The sequence below is a fragment of the Trichosurus vulpecula genome, chromosome 3 (assembly GCF_011100635.1).
Source record: "Trichosurus vulpecula isolate mTriVul1 chromosome 3, mTriVul1.pri, whole genome shotgun sequence".
Taxonomy (NCBI): Eukaryota; Metazoa; Chordata; class Mammalia; order Diprotodontia; family Phalangeridae; genus Trichosurus; species Trichosurus vulpecula.
Genome location: NC_050575.1, coordinates 280,003,517 through 280,024,327, shown reverse-complemented (window position 1 = coordinate 280,024,327; position 20,811 = coordinate 280,003,517). Strand labels below are relative to the sequence as shown.

Here is a 20,811-nt window from a genome sequence, read left to right as displayed (position 1 = left end):
AATACTCCTATTCCATCTCTTTGCAGAGGTGGGAAGTTCACAAGTATTAAACATTACATACATATTCAGACTTTTTCAATGCTCAGTTACGTTGTTTTCCTCTACTTTTTTTGTCTTTAAAAAATGTTATTTGTTATATGAGATGGCTTTCTGGGAGGGGAAGGAAAGGCAATTCTGGGAGACACTACAATTGTGCAAAAAATAAAAGACATAAGTAAGAATTTATTTAAAAAAACCTAATTCCAGGTTTAAACAAAATTAGAGCTAGTACAATTTTTAGTTTTCAAAGTTGTTTTTCAATAACTATTTCAGTGTACAAAATAACTAATGGCAACTCATAGGCCACAATACACAGAAGTTTCTGGGGAGAATAAACCTAGGATGCTTAAAAGATGTGCTTCAGTCCTGGTCCAGAAACATGTTCTCAGGGCTCTAGAGAAAGAGTCTCATTTTACAGGAGAAAGTTATTTAGATGACATGGGTCTGAATGCTTAGAAACCAGCCTAGGGCCCGACGTGTTAAAGGCTAAGATAATCCCAGAACCCTGGGGTTGTCAATTGATTGTACAATAGGGTATCTGAAGTGCCCTGCCCAGGGGTGGCCAGAATGTTTGAAAAATAAAACAAACAAAACACTTTTATATACAACTGTGCTAACATGCATAAATTCAGATTTTTAAAATAATAATAGTAGCTATCATCTATAGAGCAGTATATATCAACAAAAGCAGATATATCCACTTATCCCTCAAGAAATAAATCATTTAAATCTAACTCAAACTGGAAAATATACATTAAACATGTTACTCTGAGTCTGTATAAGCCAACAAAACTATGGAAAATGGAAAGTCAAACAATAGAGATGTAATCAATTACAAAGACACATACAACATAGGTAAACAAAATCTAAGCGCTGGCTTAGATCACTTAAAATATGGTACAACTGCTTAGGATTGGACAAATCTTATGCAATACTTTTCAGTTTGAGTCACCTCTCTGTATAGCATCCTGACAAATGGAATAGAATTGCAACCACACAATAGCATTAATTCATTACTATAATACCTGACTGGCTTTTCATCCACACTACTACCTGTCAATAGAGCTTCCTCAGGTAAGAGGCATTTAGCGGATGTGTGCTGTAACAATCTCTGAAGCTGGTGAAGGACACTGCTCCACATGCTTCAAGGTCTCTTCTTTCAAATGTCAGTTTGATTACAAAGGCTATAAAATAAAACAGGTGCTGCATGAAATGTTTATTTAAGCACAGACCAACAGCTTATAGAATCTATGGTAGTTCTTCATGGTTTATTGAAATATATCTGTAATATAATCTAGACATAAAATGCAGTAACTACAATGTCTCTTGACAAAGACGTAAAACAGAGCAATGTTGGAAAACTTGCTTTAAAAAACATGGTAATCAAACCCACTTTTAACTCCTTGTTGCTCAAACTATACTTTAGCTGGGCAATCTTTCTGTGTACATATGATAATGAATTACATGAAGTTTGAATTTAAAAAGTAGCATTGTGGTACAGTCAAAAGGGTATTAGATATAGAGAAGACCACGATTTGACTCCTGGTGATTCTGCCTACTACCTGTGTGACCTTGGGCAGCTCACTTAACCTCTGTGGATACTGGACTACATGGTCTCTAAGTCTCTTCTAGCTCTAAATCTATGAACTAAAGAAAAGGCAAGAGTTATTTTTTTTTTATCATCAAGGTATATACATCTATAACTCATAAGGAATTTTAAAACTTGTTATTGCTATTGCTATGAATTTAGGGAATAAAAATGATTAGATGAGGTATATGTATTTCAAAGTGGAAAAAAATGACCACTTGCATATATTCAACAATTCTAATTATTGACATTGGCATTTAATTCCTTAATTTAATTTAGGTCTCACCTACTTTCTAATTTTATTTCATATTAATTAATGTACAGTTTATTTCAGCCAAATTAGTCTCTAGCTGTTTCCCATACACAATATATCTCCTGCCTCCATGTCTTTGCACAAGTGTGCTCCATATCTGGATTGCATTTCCTCCTCATCTGTGACTTTTGGAATCCCTAGCTTCGTTAAGATATTGGTCATGTCTCCTACATTAAGCTCTCCTGATCTCCCCAATTATTAATCCTATCTCTCTCTGAAATGATTTGGTCTTATTTTGTACATACTTTACATATATATAGGTGTGTACAAGTCTTCTCTCTCCCTCCTCCCATTAGACTAGAAACACCCTAAGGGCTGAGTCCTTTGCCTTTGCCTTTGTATTGCAAGCTATTAATATTAACCATGTATATTGTCAGTGCTTATTAAGGTTTATGAATTTAAATGACTCCTTAGTCTATGCAAAGCACCATACTAGGATATGAGGGATACAAAGAAAATAAGACATGACCTCTGACCTTGAGAAGCTTACAATATACTAAAATTCAATTATAATAGTACTTTGCTTAGTTGGAAGGGATGGAAAATGAAAAGTGCAACTTACTGGTTTTCATCTTTAAAATGGAATTTTGTATATATATTCATATTCTGATTTGTATACAATTTCTCCAATGTTTGTAATAACTCCCCAGGGAACTTTCCTGCCTATAGCAACCCACAATGATCTTTAATTTCTCAGAATTCCTAAAGCATTTTTATATACTATGTGACATAATCTAGTAATTAATTGCATACTACCTCGTAAGCTTTCTCTAATTATGTCATACTATATTTCATCTCTTCACCTAGATTATAAACTACTTAAAAGCAGGAACTGGTGCTCCCACAGCACCTAAGATCGCTGCTAAATGTATAGTAGGAACATAGAGATAGGGACAGGAATTAGGCCTGTGAGTTTATTCATACATGGAACTTCAGATAAGGAAACTCCCTTTACCAATGCAGGTCGGCACTTTCTCTGCAATTTGTAGCCTTAGAAAGTTGTCTAGAGCACCGAGAGGTTACTAGCCCAGAGTAACACAGCCAATATATGTCAGAGGTGGCATCTAGGGTCAGTTTGCTATCTCTCTGTCCACTATATAATGCTGCACATGATAAATACTTATTCAATGACTGGACAGGATTCAGGCCTAGATTATAAAATAATATATTTAGATATATTTACACAATGATCCACAAATGGTTCTTGCTAACACTGTGCCTAAACTGTCAGAGAGAATAATGTGGAAATCTCTCTTGTGTAAAAGATGACTAACTTTGTGCTAAGGATTTGCGACAATTCTTTTGAATTACGCTAGATTTCAATCTCGCACAATAATACTATTTAGCCATGTCAATGAAATTTAATCATGTTAATAATTTACTAAGTGTCTACTATGTACAAGGCATTTTACTAGCAGCTGGGGATATGAAGATGAAAAATAACACAATTCTTGCTCTTTAGGATCATAGGATTTGCAATAGATCTCTAAAATTTTGCAATGAGTATCAGATCCAACTTCCACATTTCACCTATGAGGAAACTGGTGTCTAAGGTCTTGAATGCCAAATCTAGAGATTTTTCCTTGAGGAAAGCTACAACTCAAACTGGAAAATATACATTAAACATGTTACTCTGATAGGAATAAAGGAGAGGTCTACATAAGTGTAATAGGAGAGATGACTTTCACCTGAGGTAATAAGGGAAGATTTCCTGGAGGAGATGACACTAGAGCTAAGATTCCAACAGGCAGAGATGAGGAGACAATCTACTCCAGTCATTACAGATTGACTATACAAATGTACGGAGGTGGGAGTAATCAGGACAAGTTTGGGTAAACATCTGGTAGTGTAGGTTGGATGGAATGTAGAAAGTGGTAGAATGTCAAGCAGGGCTAGAAAGTAAAGTTGGAGATATTGTGAAAGGTCATAAATGTCAAACAAATAGCATTTGTTCACATAGGAAATGGAGAACCACTGAACTTTTTTGAGTAGGGTAGTGATAAGGAAGATTATTTCATAAAAAGATATTTTGACAGCTTTGTAAAGGATAGTTGGAAAAGGAGACAAACTAGAGGCAGAAAGATTATATATTATTAAAATGGTCCAGGTGAGATGTAATGGGGTCCTGAACAAAGGTGATGGCAATATGACAAGAAACAAGGGGACATATATAAGAGATATTGCCAAAATAAAATCAACAAGACTTGGTAATTGATTAGATGAAGTGGATGAGAAAGAAGGGAGAGCCAAAGATGATTCCAAAGTTTAAAGTGCAGGTGACTGGAAGGATCTTTCAAAAAGAAGTGGGACATTTGGGGTTGGAGACACAGATAGAGAGAAAGATAAATAGACAGATAGACACACACACATGTATATTTACACATACATATGCATACACACATCTATTTGTGATATTATCATTAACAAGTGAGAAAACTCAGACCTACAGAGCTTAAGTAAATTTCCCAAGGTCATAAATAGTAAGAGGCAGAGCTCAGATGTGAACCTAGGTTTTTTGCTACTGAATGACACCACCCTGCCTCTCAAGAGGTCATTCCTTAAATTCCCTATACTAATTCCCCCTCCTACCCTGCTGCAGCCCCAGTAAAGAAATTTTGTTTCCTACTTTATTGAAAGTAGAGTCGTTATTCATCACAAGCTCCCCACTTCTCTCTTATTCTACATCATACACAACCATCTCTTTTCTTCCAGTCTCTAAAAAGGAAGTGGTCTTTCTTGTCAATTTTAATTCATCTATGTGTGCTCTTAATCCCACCTCCTCCTACCTCCTCTTCAGTCTCCCACCCATCAGTCTCTCAAACTCAATATATTCAAAATGGGACTCATTACCTTCTTCTCCACATTTTATTTTCCTCCAAACTTTCCTATTTCTGCTGAGGTCACTGCTATCATTCCAGTGAACCTGGGTGGTTCGCAACTTTGGAGTTCCCCCTGACTGTTCTCTCTTCCTTGACTCCTAAATACAATGCTTTGCCAGGTTCTGTTGATTCTATTGCTACGTTCTCTCTCAAATCCAGCCCCTTTGCTTTATATGGCTACTACCTCAGAGTAAGGAAGACCTGAGTTCAAGACCTGCCTCTGATATACATTGGCTATGCAAGACTCTGACTAAGTCACTTAACCTCTCAAAGTGCCTCTCTAGGCAACTCTCTCAGACTGTAAGTTGCAGAGAAGATGCAAGCCTGTACCTGTTGAAAGAGTTTCCTCATCTGGAAGTTCTATACACCAATGAAATCATAGGTCAAGTAACCTTATTCCTATCCATTTCTACTAAAAATTAAATGGTACAAACCTTATTAGCAAGTTAAATCTTTCTTGATCTATGATTGCTTTTTGATAGAGTTCCACAGACTGTAGGCTTTCTTGGGCTAACTTGTTTTCTATGAATTGTAACAGATAGGAGAATCCTTTGAATGTCAAATAATTCCTGCAGAAAGATAATAAAAATTTTAAAGTGACAGTATTTAATTTTATCTAATCAAGGCTAAGTATATTATTGAACAACTTCTGTCTTTAGGGAAAAATTTAAGATTCATCTTTCAATTTTCATTTTCATTTAATAAAATTTCACTTCATTCGAAATTCATTTGAATTTCAAACAAATTCATAAACATTCATTTGTTTAAATTCCAATTTAGGTTGAAACAGAGCATATTCTTATGAGGGCATAAAGTGCAAAGAGACTGAGGTTACACAAATGGCATTTTTTTTAAAGGGGAAAAGAATTATGATATAGATATTTGTTCCTATATTTAGCAACACTGAGAATTACTTCTCAGTAAAAAAAACAATACTGTATCAGTTCTATGGGAAAAAAATTCTTCCTTTTATTCTAACTATATAACAACCTTCTCACACTTCCACAAGTATTGTACATTTTGGATAATTTAAATTATGTTTCAATAGCAACAAGGATTAGAAAAATGTTGGTTTTAGATGTTGTTTTCTTTAGGGAATAGCCCAATAAAATGAAGTGATATTTAACAGTCACAAATAAGTGCAAGGCTAAAATACATTTTTTATATTACTAGAAAAAAATTGTTTCTTCAAAATCTTTTGACTGGCTAATTAGATTAAAAAGGATGATAAAGAACTATAGTTAGTTATATTCAGGATTTGAGAATAAAACTTATTTGGGAAGAAATACTTGAGAAAAGAAAAGTAAAGGAAGCATATACCTGTATATATGCAGGCCTCAATTAAGTAACAACTAACTTACATCCAATTCAAATGTTACCTTCCCCTCTTCTTCAATGAAGCCTTTCCTGGTCCCCTACCAGAAGTAATTTCACACTCACCAGAGAAATACTATACTTTATCTTACTATACTCTATCTGTACTTATTATAGTCAAGTCCTCTGGATATAGACAGATGGATACACAAACAAGCACATGTATACACTCGTATACGTATATTTATACATACATATATCTGTATACATATGTATATGTGCACACATCTTCTCTTATACTTGACTATATGGTCTTTGAGGGCCAGGATCATATCTTATTTACATGTTAGCAGGGGTGTGTTAGAGTCTACTTGACCAAGTTAATTATTAATTTTTCTGTGTGAGCATTTACATCCTGCAAATTGGCAAGTGCTACAAACCAGGGCTTGATTTATTGTTTTGTTGAGTATTTAGACTTAAGAAAATGTTAATAGTGAAGGTTAAACTAAAAAGTGTGCTATGCATATTTTCAGGGGCAGAGCTGGTTAACAGCACAATATGTTAATCTAGTATGGTTATATTTAAATAAGTGCTTAAGAAAAGGGAAATGGAAGGGAAAGGAAAAGAGATAGGAATATCGTCTTCTAGATACTCTATCAACTCAACCTCAAAGTTCCATTGTTGTTCAGCTAAAAATATCTGGGGATTTCCTGACTGAGAATTTCTTTCATACAAATATATTAAAACGCTTTGTTTCACATATATATAAAGGGCTAACCTGAGTTTCTCTATAGTTTGTCCACAGTGGGACGATAGGGAGAGTCCCCAGAGCTGATTTCTAGGGTGGAAAAAAATCCTGATTCTTGACACATACAAACTTGTGTGATCCTGGGCAATTCACTTATCTTCTCAGTGCCTAAGGCAACTCCCAAGGAATTATCTGCTAAATTTAGGAATTAGGAGAACTGTGTTGGTAAATTAAAGTGCCAGGCCAGGGAGTTTCCCAGACCTACAAACTCTTATATCCTTCAATAATTCCTGTATTCTTGGTAAAAATGAGTTTTGAATTCCAAATGACTTAGAAATGAACTTTGAGAACACAACCCATTTCTTAATTTAGTATGTGTTTAAATTTTATAATTTTTATACAAAAGAGTTCAGAAGCTGATCCCCGACGCCACAAATTAACATTATGTGTGTTATACTATATTTGGGACCCAAGAAACACAGGCAAAATTTGATACCTCTGCTCTGGATGTTCTGAAATATTTACTCAACATAACTATTATCAAAGTCTGAAAACAGGGTAAGAAATTTAAAGGTAATAATAATATATTTGAGCATAGTGTCAGATATAATAATCTACTTTTGCTCTTCAGAAAAAAAAACTAAATTTTTATTTAGACCAGAAATGTCAGATAAAAATAACTCTCATAAGAACAGTTTTTTTTTCTGTTTTTCCTAAAAACTGCACCAAAAAAGTGACAATTTCACAAATAATAGAAAGGTAGCTTATCATTTTAAGGAAAGATTTGAGAGAAGAGAATTTATAGACTAGGATCATCTCTCAGAGCATAACAGGCAAGAATCTAATCAACAAGGTACCATGGACTACAGCTACTCAAATCATGTAAGGCTATATTGAAGTTAATCCTTAAATCAAGAAGGGCTGGATAAAGTTAATCCCCTAGTCAAGAAGGACTGAGGGAAGGCATTGGCAATAAAAGAATTGTCAGCCACTACTGTAACAGTTGGTTTAGACGAAGAGTGAATTAAAGTTATTTATTAGAATATTACATTCCTTTGTAAAAGAAACTGATTACAGCATAGTATACAAAATGGAAATGTTCCTATCTTAAAAGTTTTAAGTGGCATCCTTGTTAGGAGAGTCAGAAGTGAAAACCTAAAGGACAGATGATGGGCATTTAGAGTGCATAAGGTACAATTATCTTTTCAACAGTTTAGAACTGAAAATCATTTATAAGTACCCAAATCAAAATTAGCAAACACTCTTTCAAAAGCAGTCAGAAAAGTTTTGGTTAAGCGAAAGAATTTTTATATTTAGGTTTAAGTTCAACTTTTAACAGAGTACTTTGATAATACATAAAATTTCCCAAGCCTTAGATCAATACAATTCTTATTACAATATTTCCCTTACTTTGGACTAAATTTTTCAAGACGTCTTTCTCTGACCCAATTAATTCAACATGCTAAACCCCTAAGAATGAAATAAATGAAATGCCAGAGTTGCAAATGCACAAAAATCTGATTGTAAGGTTGGTGATGGATATCTTTTACATACAATCTCTGCCCTCGCCCACATCTTAAAATAATAAATTTTTGTAGCCCAACTTTGATCTATGCCCTACTATTCAGGGGGAAAATTTTTATTCTTGAAATATCTATGGAAGTAATTTTACACTGAATAATTATTACTAATATAGGCAGCTATTCTATATGAAATAGCCCTAGGTACAATCAAAACAAAGGCTCCAATAGCAATTGTGCTATAATTTGGAGTCACCAATCATTTTTGCGTAGATACGAATCAAGAAGATAGGTTTTAAAACTCTACCTCACAAAAAAGGACTGTACCGTTAGGAACAGAATCATCCTATTAGAGATCTAGAGCTGGAAGGAAACTCAGAGGCCTTCTATTCAAATTCCCTTTTTTTACAGTCGAGGAAACTGAGGACCAAAGAGGTGGACATCCTCCTGTATGTTTTAACCTTACTTTCAAATTCTTTCTCTACTTTTGAAAAGAAAAAACAAAATCTACAATTTGAGTTTTATTCTTTTGCTGCCTAACAAAATATCAATACTGATAAAAGAAGACACATGAAATCTTGCTGCCTATTTACATTTTGCTGTGAATTATATTCATTAGATCATTTCCAGGGATAAAATCTGGTTAGAGGTACCTAAGCAATGGTTACCTTAGGGAAGATGAATTAGAAGGGAGATCCTAGAAGAAGAGAAAAGCCTATGGAAGGGGAAGGCTTGGGCACCAATGACAAGAGCACTTCTTAGAATATCTATCCTGAAACTTTATTTTTAGTTTCCCTTTCTAATCAACTACTTTTCTTCAAAACTTTATAACTTTTCCTCATGTATTCTTTTTTATCAATGATTATATCACTAAATGAATGACTGCTATATATATATATACATATATACACATACATACATATATATATACATATATACATAGTATATATTAATCTCCTCCCCTAAAATATAATACATATTATATATCTATCTCCTCAATCAACAGAACACCAATTTCAAATTACGAACCACCTGAAGGATATCCACACCTAAATGCAGCCACCTCAAATTTCATATGCTCCAAAGAGATCTCATCTTCCTCATATACCCAAAGCCCAACTTCCTCTTATTTCCCTATTTCTAATGAGGGCACTGCCTTTATCTCATTCATCCAGGGTCTAAACTTCAGTTATCCTCAACTCTTTCCTTTCCCACAATATCAAATTTGTTGCAAAGTCTTATTTATTCTATATCGACAATATCCCTCACATTCTTCCCTTTCTCTCCACCGTCACTAATCTAGTTCAAGTCTTCTTCATCTCTTGCCTGTATTGCTGCAATAAACCTTAAACTGATCTGCCTCTTTCCAGTCCTCTCCAATCCATCCTTTTCACAGGTGTCAAATGAATATGCCTATATCACAGGTCTGACCATGTCATTCCCTTGTTCAAAAAACTTCAGTAGCTCTCTAATACCTCAAGATAAAACACAAACTGAAGTTGGTATCTATGGATATACCATCTGGCACCTACCTATTTTTCCAAACTTATTTCACAATACTCCCCTTCCTTGCATTGTCTACTGGCCTACTAGCTGTTGCCCAGACTCAGCATCATATCTCCCATCTCCCTGCCTTTCCATAATCCATCCCTTAAATTTGAGAGGTAGTACTTATTTGTCTTCACCTCTTAGAATCCATAGCTTCCTGGAAGTCTCAGCTCAATTTTATGTTCTTCAGAAGCCTCTCCCAATCCATCCAGTTTTAGTGCTTTCTTTCCTCCGAAATTACCTTGTATTTGACTATTTTCATGTTGTGGTAGATTCCCCAGCCTGCAAACTTCTTGAGAATACAGACTTTTTTTTAGTCAGTTAGTCAATATCAGGCACTGTGCTAAGTGATGGGGCTACAAAGAAAGGTAAAAGACATTCCTTGCTCTCCAAGAAGTCATAGTTTCATGTGGAAGATAACATGCAAACAACTATGTACAAACAAGATATATACAGGAAAACCGGGAGATTTTGGTCTTTGTTTCTACATTACTTATCAAAGTCCGTTGTACTCAGGTCTGGGGAAGGTGGTGCTTAATAAACGTTTGGTAATTTGAACTCTTTCATTCATAGCTCTTTCAGGAATTTGTTAGTCAAACTTTATACACAACGAAATTCCATTTTCAAAGATTAGATTTCCAACTAGTTTTTGCTATTATATATTACACACTTGGGATCATAGATTTTGAATCAGAAGGCCCTTAGGAAGCCCCTACTTAATCAAGCCCCATTACTGGGAAGACTTGTAGCAAATCTATCTAGATTGTTGTCTTTTATTGCTTTAAAAAACAAGAGAACAATAACAACAATAAAAATACACACACACACACACACTCACACACTCCTGGGTTTCCAACTTAGGATAGGCACATGCAAGCTTTCAAAACTTGGGGCCAATTTTTTTTTAAAGTTTATAAAGATGCTATGGAAAGATTTTAAACTTAGTTCTTTGTTATTCAGTTTCTATAGAAAAGAAGCTAAGAATCTATCTCAGTCATATTTTGAGAAGTATATACCAAATTAAACATTACCCTCAAAAGATTATTAATATTAAATGTTACATATTTTTACATTTTAATCACAGTTTTCTAGGGTTTACAAATAACAAATTATCCCCAAATTTGCTGTAGGCAATTTTGGTTAATGAGGGAACTGAAACACAATAAACTAACACAAAATAAATGAGTACTTTTTCTAGGAAATATGTTGAACTCAGGTCCTAACTTCTAGGCCTAGCGCTCTCACCCCTGGGCCACCTACCAGCCCCCATATGCATATATTTACTTCAATCAACTATTGATTAAGTGCCAACTATGTATGAACTCTGGTAGGCGCTGGAGATACAAATACAAATATGTATGTTTTACTAGGGGGATACAGGTGAGTAAACACAGGAGAAATAGAAAATAAATGCACAGTGACTGTGTAAGGTCACACTAACAACTGGGAAAATCAGCTGAAGAGGGTAGAATGTGAACTGACCTTTAAATGAGCCAGAGGTTCCAAGAGACGCAAAGCTGAGGAGAGAGTACATTCCAGGAAGAGGGGATAGACAGTCTTGGAAAAGGCCCAGAGTCAGAAAATGGAATCTCATGTTTAAAGAATAACAAGGATCTGCAGCATGGCTGGAGTGCAGCACGTGTAAAGGTGAATAGAGTGAAAACAGTCTGGAAAGACAGCATAGGACCAGACTAAGAAGAGCTTCAAATGTCAAACAAAAGAATCTGCACTTTATCCTAATGGGCAACAAAGAACAAATGAAGTATATTGAGTCTAAGACTGATACCATTAGACACGTACTTTAGGAACATCCCTTTGGCAACTCTGTGGAGGATAGATTGGAGAGGGAGTAAAATACAGAATAAAAACAAAGCAATTTTGGCAGGGGACAGAACTAATACATGAGGAGATCAGAAAAGGTCTCAAGTAAGAAGTAGCACTTGAACTGAGTCTTCAAGGGAAATAAAGACTTTTAACATTTCCCTACAGTCATTCCTCATCATGCACGTATCAAATTAGTCTATCTTTGGATTGTATTGTGTTAAAATGTGTGATTTTAAAAACTGTTATCTCCTTCTTTTACAGAAACATAAGTAGTTTAATTGCAGCAAGTAAAGACAAAAGCCCTTTATATTTCTCCACCATCACCGCTGTATGTATATATGTGTTAACATCAATTTTTAAAATTAAGCGCAAACAAATGCAATTTCATAAACTAAAGCTAGTATTTATTTGAGAAATTATTAGCAATATTTATTTATATTTTAGGACAAAAATATTTTTTGGTTATGGATAAGTGGCTAAATTTAGGTGGAAGAGGTAAAAATATTGATGACAATGTAGCAGAGTCTTTGCTACCAGGTTGTAGTACACCTAAATTGACAAGAAAAAGAAAATATGTTGAACCATTTTTGCAATATGCCTTTACTTCTAATAACGATGATGATGTGGAAAAACTTCTTTGCTTAATGTATGACGAAATTTTGGCTGCAGAGGGAATGAAACCTGATAAGGCTGACTTTTGCCCAGTAACAATGGGAATTTTGAGGCTAACTTTTACCAGCAACTATGAGGGCCTTGTCTAAATCTGTCCAGTAACAGGAACCTCTGTCAGATAACAAAAACTTTGCTTCTTAGCCCATATTCTGCATACATAATTAGCTCTCTATACTGGACCAAATGTTGAAAGCTAAATTCTTTGTTTTGTAATCGCATCCTTGAATTGTACTCAGCACACCTGCTTCCCCTTCCTGCCACCTTTTTCCCTACTATTCATGCAGGAACTCTTGGCTAAGTGCCCAAAACTTGTGTTTTAAAAACAAGCCCCTGTCCCTCCGTAAATCACTAGTCCTTCTTTCAGAGGAAGCCTATTGCTTTTGCCTCGATAAAGCCGTCTAGATTAGGAGAAAATCTGCCTCTTGATTTCTTTCAGAGGACCTAATACCTGAACTTCATCATCCTCTTCAAGACCAACCAAACTAAAACATCTTAATACCAAGTGTGCAGCACACTGCAATAAACCAAAGGAATATTTTGAGCGACTTTTAAAATCTTCAAATAAAGAAAAACTATGTTTTGAGAAATTTCTTACTGTCCATAAAAAGTACTTACAGCTTAAGAAACTTTTTATTTATTTGCAAAAACTCAAAAGCCATATGCAATAGGAGATCTCATGTTACCTGCTGCTATTAAAATGTCAGAAATAGTTCATGGGAAAATGTATGTGGATGAAATTCATAAAATTCCTTTATTGAATGATACTGTTTCCAAAAGAATTTCTGAAATTACTAATGACCAATTCTAGCAGCTTATTACCAGGCTTAAGGGCAGCCCAAAGTTTTCGATTCAGTTAGATGAAACAACCGATATTTCTAACATGGCACAGTTGTTACTTTATATGAGATATGTTTATGAAGGAAGCATACATGAGGAATTATTGTTTTGTGACTCTTTAGAAGGACACACAAGAGGGGAATATATATATATATCTTAAAGTCGATGAATTTTTTGCAAAGGAAGGTTTACAGTGAAAAAGTGCATTGGAGTCTATACAGACAGTGCTGGAGCAATGACAGGCAAGAATTTTAGATTTGTAGCAAAAGTTAAAGCTGGTGGCAATGAGCATATCACTTTTATTCACTGTATGGACCAAGGGCAGGCACTCATAGCCAAAAATTATCACCAGTTGGATGTTGTGCTTCATGATATTATCGAAATCATTAATTTCATTAACAGTTGTGCCCTTAACAATCATTTGTTTTCAAACCTTTGGAAAGATATGGACTCTGATTACAAAAGCTTATTACTACATGCAGAGGTAAGATGGCTCTCAAGAGGGTGAAGTTTAAACAGATTACTGAAACTGAAAGATGAAACTGTTATATTTTTGACTGAGCAGAAATCTGACTTTGTTAATTTTTTTTCATAATACTTATGGCTTTCAAAACTGTGTTATTCGCTGGATATTTCTGAGAAACTAAATGATTTAAACATAGTGCTTCATGAAAAAAATGTAACATATTTATGTTAAAAGATAAAATTGAAAGTTCTACTAAAAAAGTTAACATATAGAAGAATATGGTGAAAAATGGTTCTTTAGAAATGTTTACTACTACAGATGATTTTATAATTGAAAATAACCTTCCCAAAGATTTAATTGTAAGAGTTATAATTTATCATCTGAAGTGCTTGGAGATAGTTTCAGAAATACCTTCAAATTCTGCTTCTAAAAAACTAAATTGAGTTCATAAACCATATTCAATTGAAATAAAAATTGTCAGTCATCTGCCATTAAAAGCTCAAGAAGAACTTGCCAAGCTGTAGAGAGACACAGGTTTAAAACTTGAGTTTCCTAAAAAGTCATTAAATGAATTTTGGCTTGGGATTAGCGCAGAATTTCCAACAATTTCTGAAATGGCCCTAAACATACTTCTGCCATTTTGTACTGCATACTTATGCAAAGCAGCACTCTCAACATTGACAACAATAAAATCAAAATATCAATCAACTAAAAAAAACCATTGAAGATGCTCTACATCCAGCAGTATCAAATATTTTGCCAAGATTTAATTCTTTACATAAAAATAAACAAGCACATTCATCTCATTAGTATGCAAATTTGCTTTTGTCTCTAAATTGGTAAAATTATATGTATACCAAAGAATTGTTTTAAAATTAATTTCTTTATGATTTATTATCAGTAAATGCTTGATTTGTATACCTATTTTACATACCTATATACCTGGGGTTGCATAAAAATTTCTAGGGTGAAAAGGGGTTTAAAAGGATGGAAAAAGTTTAATAAGCCTGATAGAATCCAACCCCTTCTCCTCACAGAGAAAACGAAGGTCCAAGAGAGTAAGTAACTTGCCCAAGGCTACACAATTCTTAGTGACTGAATAGAGAAGTGAAGCCCATGGTTCTGACCCCTAATCCAATGCCTTCTGCTCAAGGTTCTGAGCTTTACTACTTCACTGATGAGGAGCTGGAACTAACAGGCAAGGCAATGAAACTAAAAAACTGATAAAATTATAGTTTTCCATTTGAATATCTGTCATATATACATTATACAAAGTCATTATAAATGAAAAACCTTTTGAGTACTAAAAACAAGATTTCTTTCATATATAGGTATCTGCAATGGATTATTTTTAAATATAAAAAGTCTTTATATTCAAACAACAATATAACCCACATTATGTTATAAATATATTAATTGAATTCTGCTTTATAACTGCATCTAATCTTCATGTAAATATTTATAAGGATAATTAATAAATTAATAACCTCAAAGGGGCCTAAAATTTTCTTTAAAGTGTAAATGATAGCAATAAAACAAATTCCTATTTGTAAAAGACAAGACAAATACACAAAAGTTTCTCTTTCAAAATCTGATGAAAAAGCTAACATAAACTATTATCAATCATATTCTGAGATATTGATTCAACCTAATTAATTGATTGGGCAACTCTAAGCAATGTGGCACCTTCATGAATCTCCACCAATAAGAGAAAACCCCTAGTGACCACCTATAGGTAACAAGTGAAATGGAGAGCCAACTGGGATTTGGTGGAGGCTACAATTCCATAATGATGCAAATTAAGATTTAAACAGTTTAACAATTGAATTCAGCTAATCCTTTTACAGAGGTGTAAATGCCTATTCAGAATTAGATTCCAGACTGCCTGCTTTGTTCAGGAGTTAAATAGAAGAATTCACTAAAGACCAATGCCATGCTACCACCTCTAAAATCTGGTATTACAACAAATAATTTATTAAGACTTTTTTTAGGTTTAGTGCACTTGCCCACTCTGATTCCAAATTTCCCCACCATAAATCCAAAAAAGTTATTTATAAGCTACATGAAAAATTAATACATATAAATTATACTTGAAGTTTTATTTCAAAGATTGTAAACTGATGGCTTCAACAGCTACATGTGTGATAACAATGAAGTATAAATTTGTAGACTGTGCTGGTAACACAAAACAACTGTAGAAAGGACAAACACATAGTTAAACAGTACTTTTCTTTTTACCGAAATGTCTTACAAAACCTATATTTTAGTGGAGACCTCATTTTCTATTGTGTTACTATCCGTGGGTGGTCTTTCCAGGGTGCCACTTGAAGGGCACACAATACTAAAAAGAAGGGGAAGGAAGGGACACCAACATAAAGAAAAACAGAATGTATGACAATCTGCAGCAGGCTATGGATCAGGGGTCAGCAAACAACGGCTCCTTCTCTTTACACAGGTTGCTTCCTGGAAACAGTCTGAGTAAGCTGACAGCTTGAATTATGTGTTACATTTTGTAGTGCACAATCCATCTGTGCTAAGTCCTCTTCAATGCAGCTGAAGCAGCACAAGCAAAACCTCTGCCTCCCCTACTCTCCTTCTTCAAAACCTCAGACTCATCATCACTTTAATTCTCAGGACTCCTTTAATACAAAATAAAACAGAATAAAACAAAACAACACAACACCAAACTCCGTTAAAGTATAATTGGATGAGTAAGGGAGAATTCCTAATAGACTAGGGAGCCTTTCAATTAGGGACAGCCTGAATCCATCATAGGTTATTAGTTCCCCAAAGTCATTACTGAAAATTGCCTTAGTGCACTGCAAAGAGTAGGTGGTCTTAGTATACTTTCTCTTGGAAAAATCACACAGATCACAAATTTAGTACCTAATATGAAGATAAATCAGACCAGCTGGCTGTAAGTAAGAAAGATGAAAAAAAAAAACCACATTTTTGCTTGTATAGTTTCTTTAAATCAACAATAATAAGCAATAATGGTATCAGTCTATTCTCCAGTCTATGGCATGTAAACTTTTAGTTTCTAAAATTTCTGATTCAGGATCAGAACCAGGCACAGCTTTTCATAATTAATGTTTTTAAACATTTCATTACAGCAAAGGATGAAGGATATAATTGTAAAGAGATACCTGTCTCCTTTCCTCTTGGTTGTCTACCAGATGTGTACACTTTATCCTAGTAAATTATTTGCTGGATCCCTGTAAGTTAGCTCCAAATAGCAGATGCTAGTAACTCAGGACCAGCTACAAAGTTGTTCAAAGTGAGGAAAACTTTGGAGTTTGGCTCACATAAAGACAAGCTGAACATAAAGAGATAGACAGGTCTGATGAATGTGAAGTTCACCTCTGACTCAACCTAGTTGTAATCACACTAGCCTGGACAGGACAATTCTAATTTCTTTTACAAACACAGTTTCCTGATGTCTTTCACTATGATTATTTATGCCTCTGAAATTTTCATTCAGGACAAATATTTTAGAGATGTTCTAAATAATAATACTTGTTATGAACTCAGATATAGATATATAATACACAAGTCTTTAAACTGAATTCCATTAAACCATCTTTGTCATAGTCACTAATGGCTTACCAATGTTAGAATAAACTTGTTCCTATGTTGTTTCCACGCAGATGACTCCCAGTTCTATATATTCAACTCTTGTCCCTCTTCTGAGTTTTAGTCCTGCATTACCAATCTCCTATTGCACATGTCCTTTAGATATCTTAAACTTCACATATCCAAAACATAATCTGAAACCCATACCTCTTCCAAATTTCCCTGTTTCTGTCAAGGGGATCACCATTATCCTAGTTCCTCTGTTTGCCAACCTCAGAATTATAGTTGGCTCCTAATACTCCCTCACTCTACATATCAAAATTATGCCATGCCCTGGCATTTCTACCTCCTCAGCATCTTTTCCATTTATACCATTCTCTCTATATACACAGCCAAAAACCTATTTCAGTCTCTAATCACCTTTTATCTAGATTATTGCAACAGCTTTCTAATTCATTTCCCAGCCTAACTCTTTCACCTCTCTATTCTGTTCTTCACACAGCTGCTAGAGATTTTCCTAAATCAAAGGCATGTCCATGTCACTTCCCTGTTCAAACCCCAGCAGCTCCCTGTAGGACCTGTAGGACCAAATACATACTCCTTTGGAATTTAAAGCCCTTCACAACCAGGCTCCAGCCAACCTTCCTTGCTTTGTACTTTACTACCCTTCACTCACTCTATGATCCAGCCAAACTCATCTTATTGCTGTTGGGGAATTCTTCAACATAGAGATTCTAGAATCCTTCAGGACAGTAATTCCTCACCCAGGACCATTCAACTGGAGATCCGTAAATCAAGAGGCAAGGCTAAAAGATAAAAAGTTTAATTAGCATCAGTGGATGGGCAGTTGCTAGGTGGCTAGCAACTCCCTAAAAGGAGACACACACACACACACACACACACACACTCACAAACACACACAAACACACACACACATATAGGGTTTTATACATTAAGGTAGGCAGCAATAGGAGACTATCAGGAGAGGCTACTTAGACACTTTCCTTATTCCCAAGGTTGGGTTATACAGACAGGATTTCAGGTGATTTGGGTGAGTGGGAAAATGCCTAGCAGTGTAACTTTGGTCTGTTCCAGTGGGGGGTGTTTCCCTATAGTTAATCTCATCAGATTGTCTTGGTAGGGCAGGAAATCTCTCATTAAACTCAGAATGTCTAGGTGGGACTAGAAGTCTATGATAGTGGAGGTCTCATTTTGAGATAGAATCAGAACAGAAATACAGACTGCCTAATTTACACAACTCAGCAGGAACCATTTCCTGGACCTGTAAAACAAAGTAGCCTGCAGATCGGCTAAACCAGGTTGAGGGTAATGGAAAGGCCTCAGACCCTTTAGTGAGTTAGGTGGATGTCTGCCCCAACCATGTGAAAACTCCCCACCCCACCACCATCCCCATACCCACCCCCCAGAATAGGCAGATACAAATACTTTATGCCAACAGCCATAAAGGCAGCTAAAGAAAGAGCTGTGGAGTGTTTAGAGCTTGGATGGCCATTGAAGACCTCAAAGTCATCCACGAATTGTCCATATGAACATTTGAAGTGGGGGTGTCTCTAAATTCATACATCTCATGTTTCTTTTGAGCTACTGCAATTCTGCTTTGCTCACAGAGCACACAGTACCTCCTTTGATGAGGATACACCATGCTGGGCTATCCTGAGCTAGCATCTCCCATGTCTCACAATTGATTTCAAAGTTCTTCAGAGAGACCTTGAGAGTATCCTTGTATTGTTTCCTCTGACCTCCACGTGAGCACTTGCACTTTGTGAGTTTTCTGTAAAATAATCTTTTAAGTAAATGTACTTTTGGCATTTGAACAGTGGCCAGGCCATTAGAGGTGTGCTCTCTGCAACAGAGTTTAAATGCTTAGCAGTTCAGTTACAGAAAGGACCTCAGCCTCTGGAACCTTTTCTTGCCAGGTGATCTTTAGAATCTTGCTAAGACAATGCAAAAGGGAGTGTGTCAGTTTCCTGGCATAGTATTGGCATACTGTCTAGGTTTCACAGGCATACACCAATGAAGTCAGCACAAGGGCTCTGTAGACCTTCAGTTTGGTAGTTAGTCTAACACTTCTCTCCCACATTTTCCTTCAGAGCCGCCCAAACACTGAGCTAGTTCTGGCAATGCATGTGTCAATCTCATCACCTATGTGAATATCCCTGAAAATTATACTGTCGAGGTTATCCACAGCATTCAAAATTTCTCCATTTGCATATACGGATGATGTCATGCTGGCTGGTGGAGAACCTCTATTTTCTTGGTGTTAATTGTTAGACCAAAATTAGCACAAGCAGCAGAGAATCAATCCATACTTGGTTGCATCTCAGCCTCAGAGGCTGCCTTGAATGCAAAATCACAACCCAGGGAGGGATTCATGAATCAGAGGTAGAGGCTTTAGAGAGTCATCTACAACAGTGCTGTCCAACCTTAGGTTATCATAAGGCTGCATTAAAATAAAATAATTATTCGAGGGCCGCACCCAGAATAAAAAATACAGTACACTAACAGAAAGTGGGGAAACATGTGTCTTCAATATGACAGACAAAGGCGCAAAGTGTGACAATAAACACAAAACAACAAAGCAACAACATAACAGTATAAAGGCAGGTGCACACTGACTAGTCTGCATCGTACAGATGTAACATATCCCACAGACTGACTGAAAATTCCATGCAATATGTTCTGTCCATAATACTGCTTAAAAACACCAAAGAAAATTAACATCAGTGAGATTATTTATTAGTGATGGAATTAAAAAATCTAATATGCATTCCATGCAAATTATTATTTTATTTTTTTCGCTCATAAAAATTAAAACCCACAGGAGGCCTTAATAAAATCGCACTGTGGGCTACATGCGGCCTTTGGACAGCCTTGATCTACAAGGTAAAAAAGACTGCTGGGGTGGTGGTGGAAAAGTATGGAGAATCAAGAGCAGAGGAAAGACAGAAGTGAACATGTAAGGCTTGGGTACTTCCTCAAAAGGAGGCCACATTCCATTTCCCATATCCACATTTTTAAACAGGCCTACCTGGAGGTGAACTTCACCCTTATTTCTGTCTCTTGGACTTTCTCCTTTCCTTTAAAGTTTGGCTGAAGTGTCACTTTCTTTCTAAATGAGGTATTTATTCTCACATAGAAGAGACTAATGCCTCCCCTTCCTCAAATTTGCCTTGTATTAACTTTGTAAATATGTTATATTTACTTATATATTGACATGTCTCCCCCAACAGAATGTCAGCTCCTTAAAGGCAGGAACTATTTCATCTTTTTTTGTTTTCCCACCACAGTGTCTTATGGCGGTGTTATGATAGGTAACTACTGCCAAATAACACGATCACAACCCAGAGATTCAAGAAGTTAAAAGCTAAGTTTTATTATACTTAAGCAAAGGTTTGGAGCTCAGAAAAATAACTTTAAACCATGATTAAGATTCTAACATAGCATTTATAGTTGAAAATTATGTCAGAGA

General features: G+C 35.4%; 1 protein-coding gene across 1 annotated transcript in view; it reads right to left on the bottom strand.

The window, feature by feature from the left end:
• KIZ (kizuna centrosomal protein) overlaps positions 1–20,811 on the bottom strand; it is a 228,942-nt gene that overhangs the window by 75,363 nt on the left and 132,768 nt on the right. Inside the window, 2 exon segments of the mRNA XM_036751962.1 lie at positions 1,065–1,223; positions 5,254–5,388. Coding sequence (XP_036607857.1) covers positions 1,065–1,223; positions 5,254–5,388 — 294 coding nt within the window.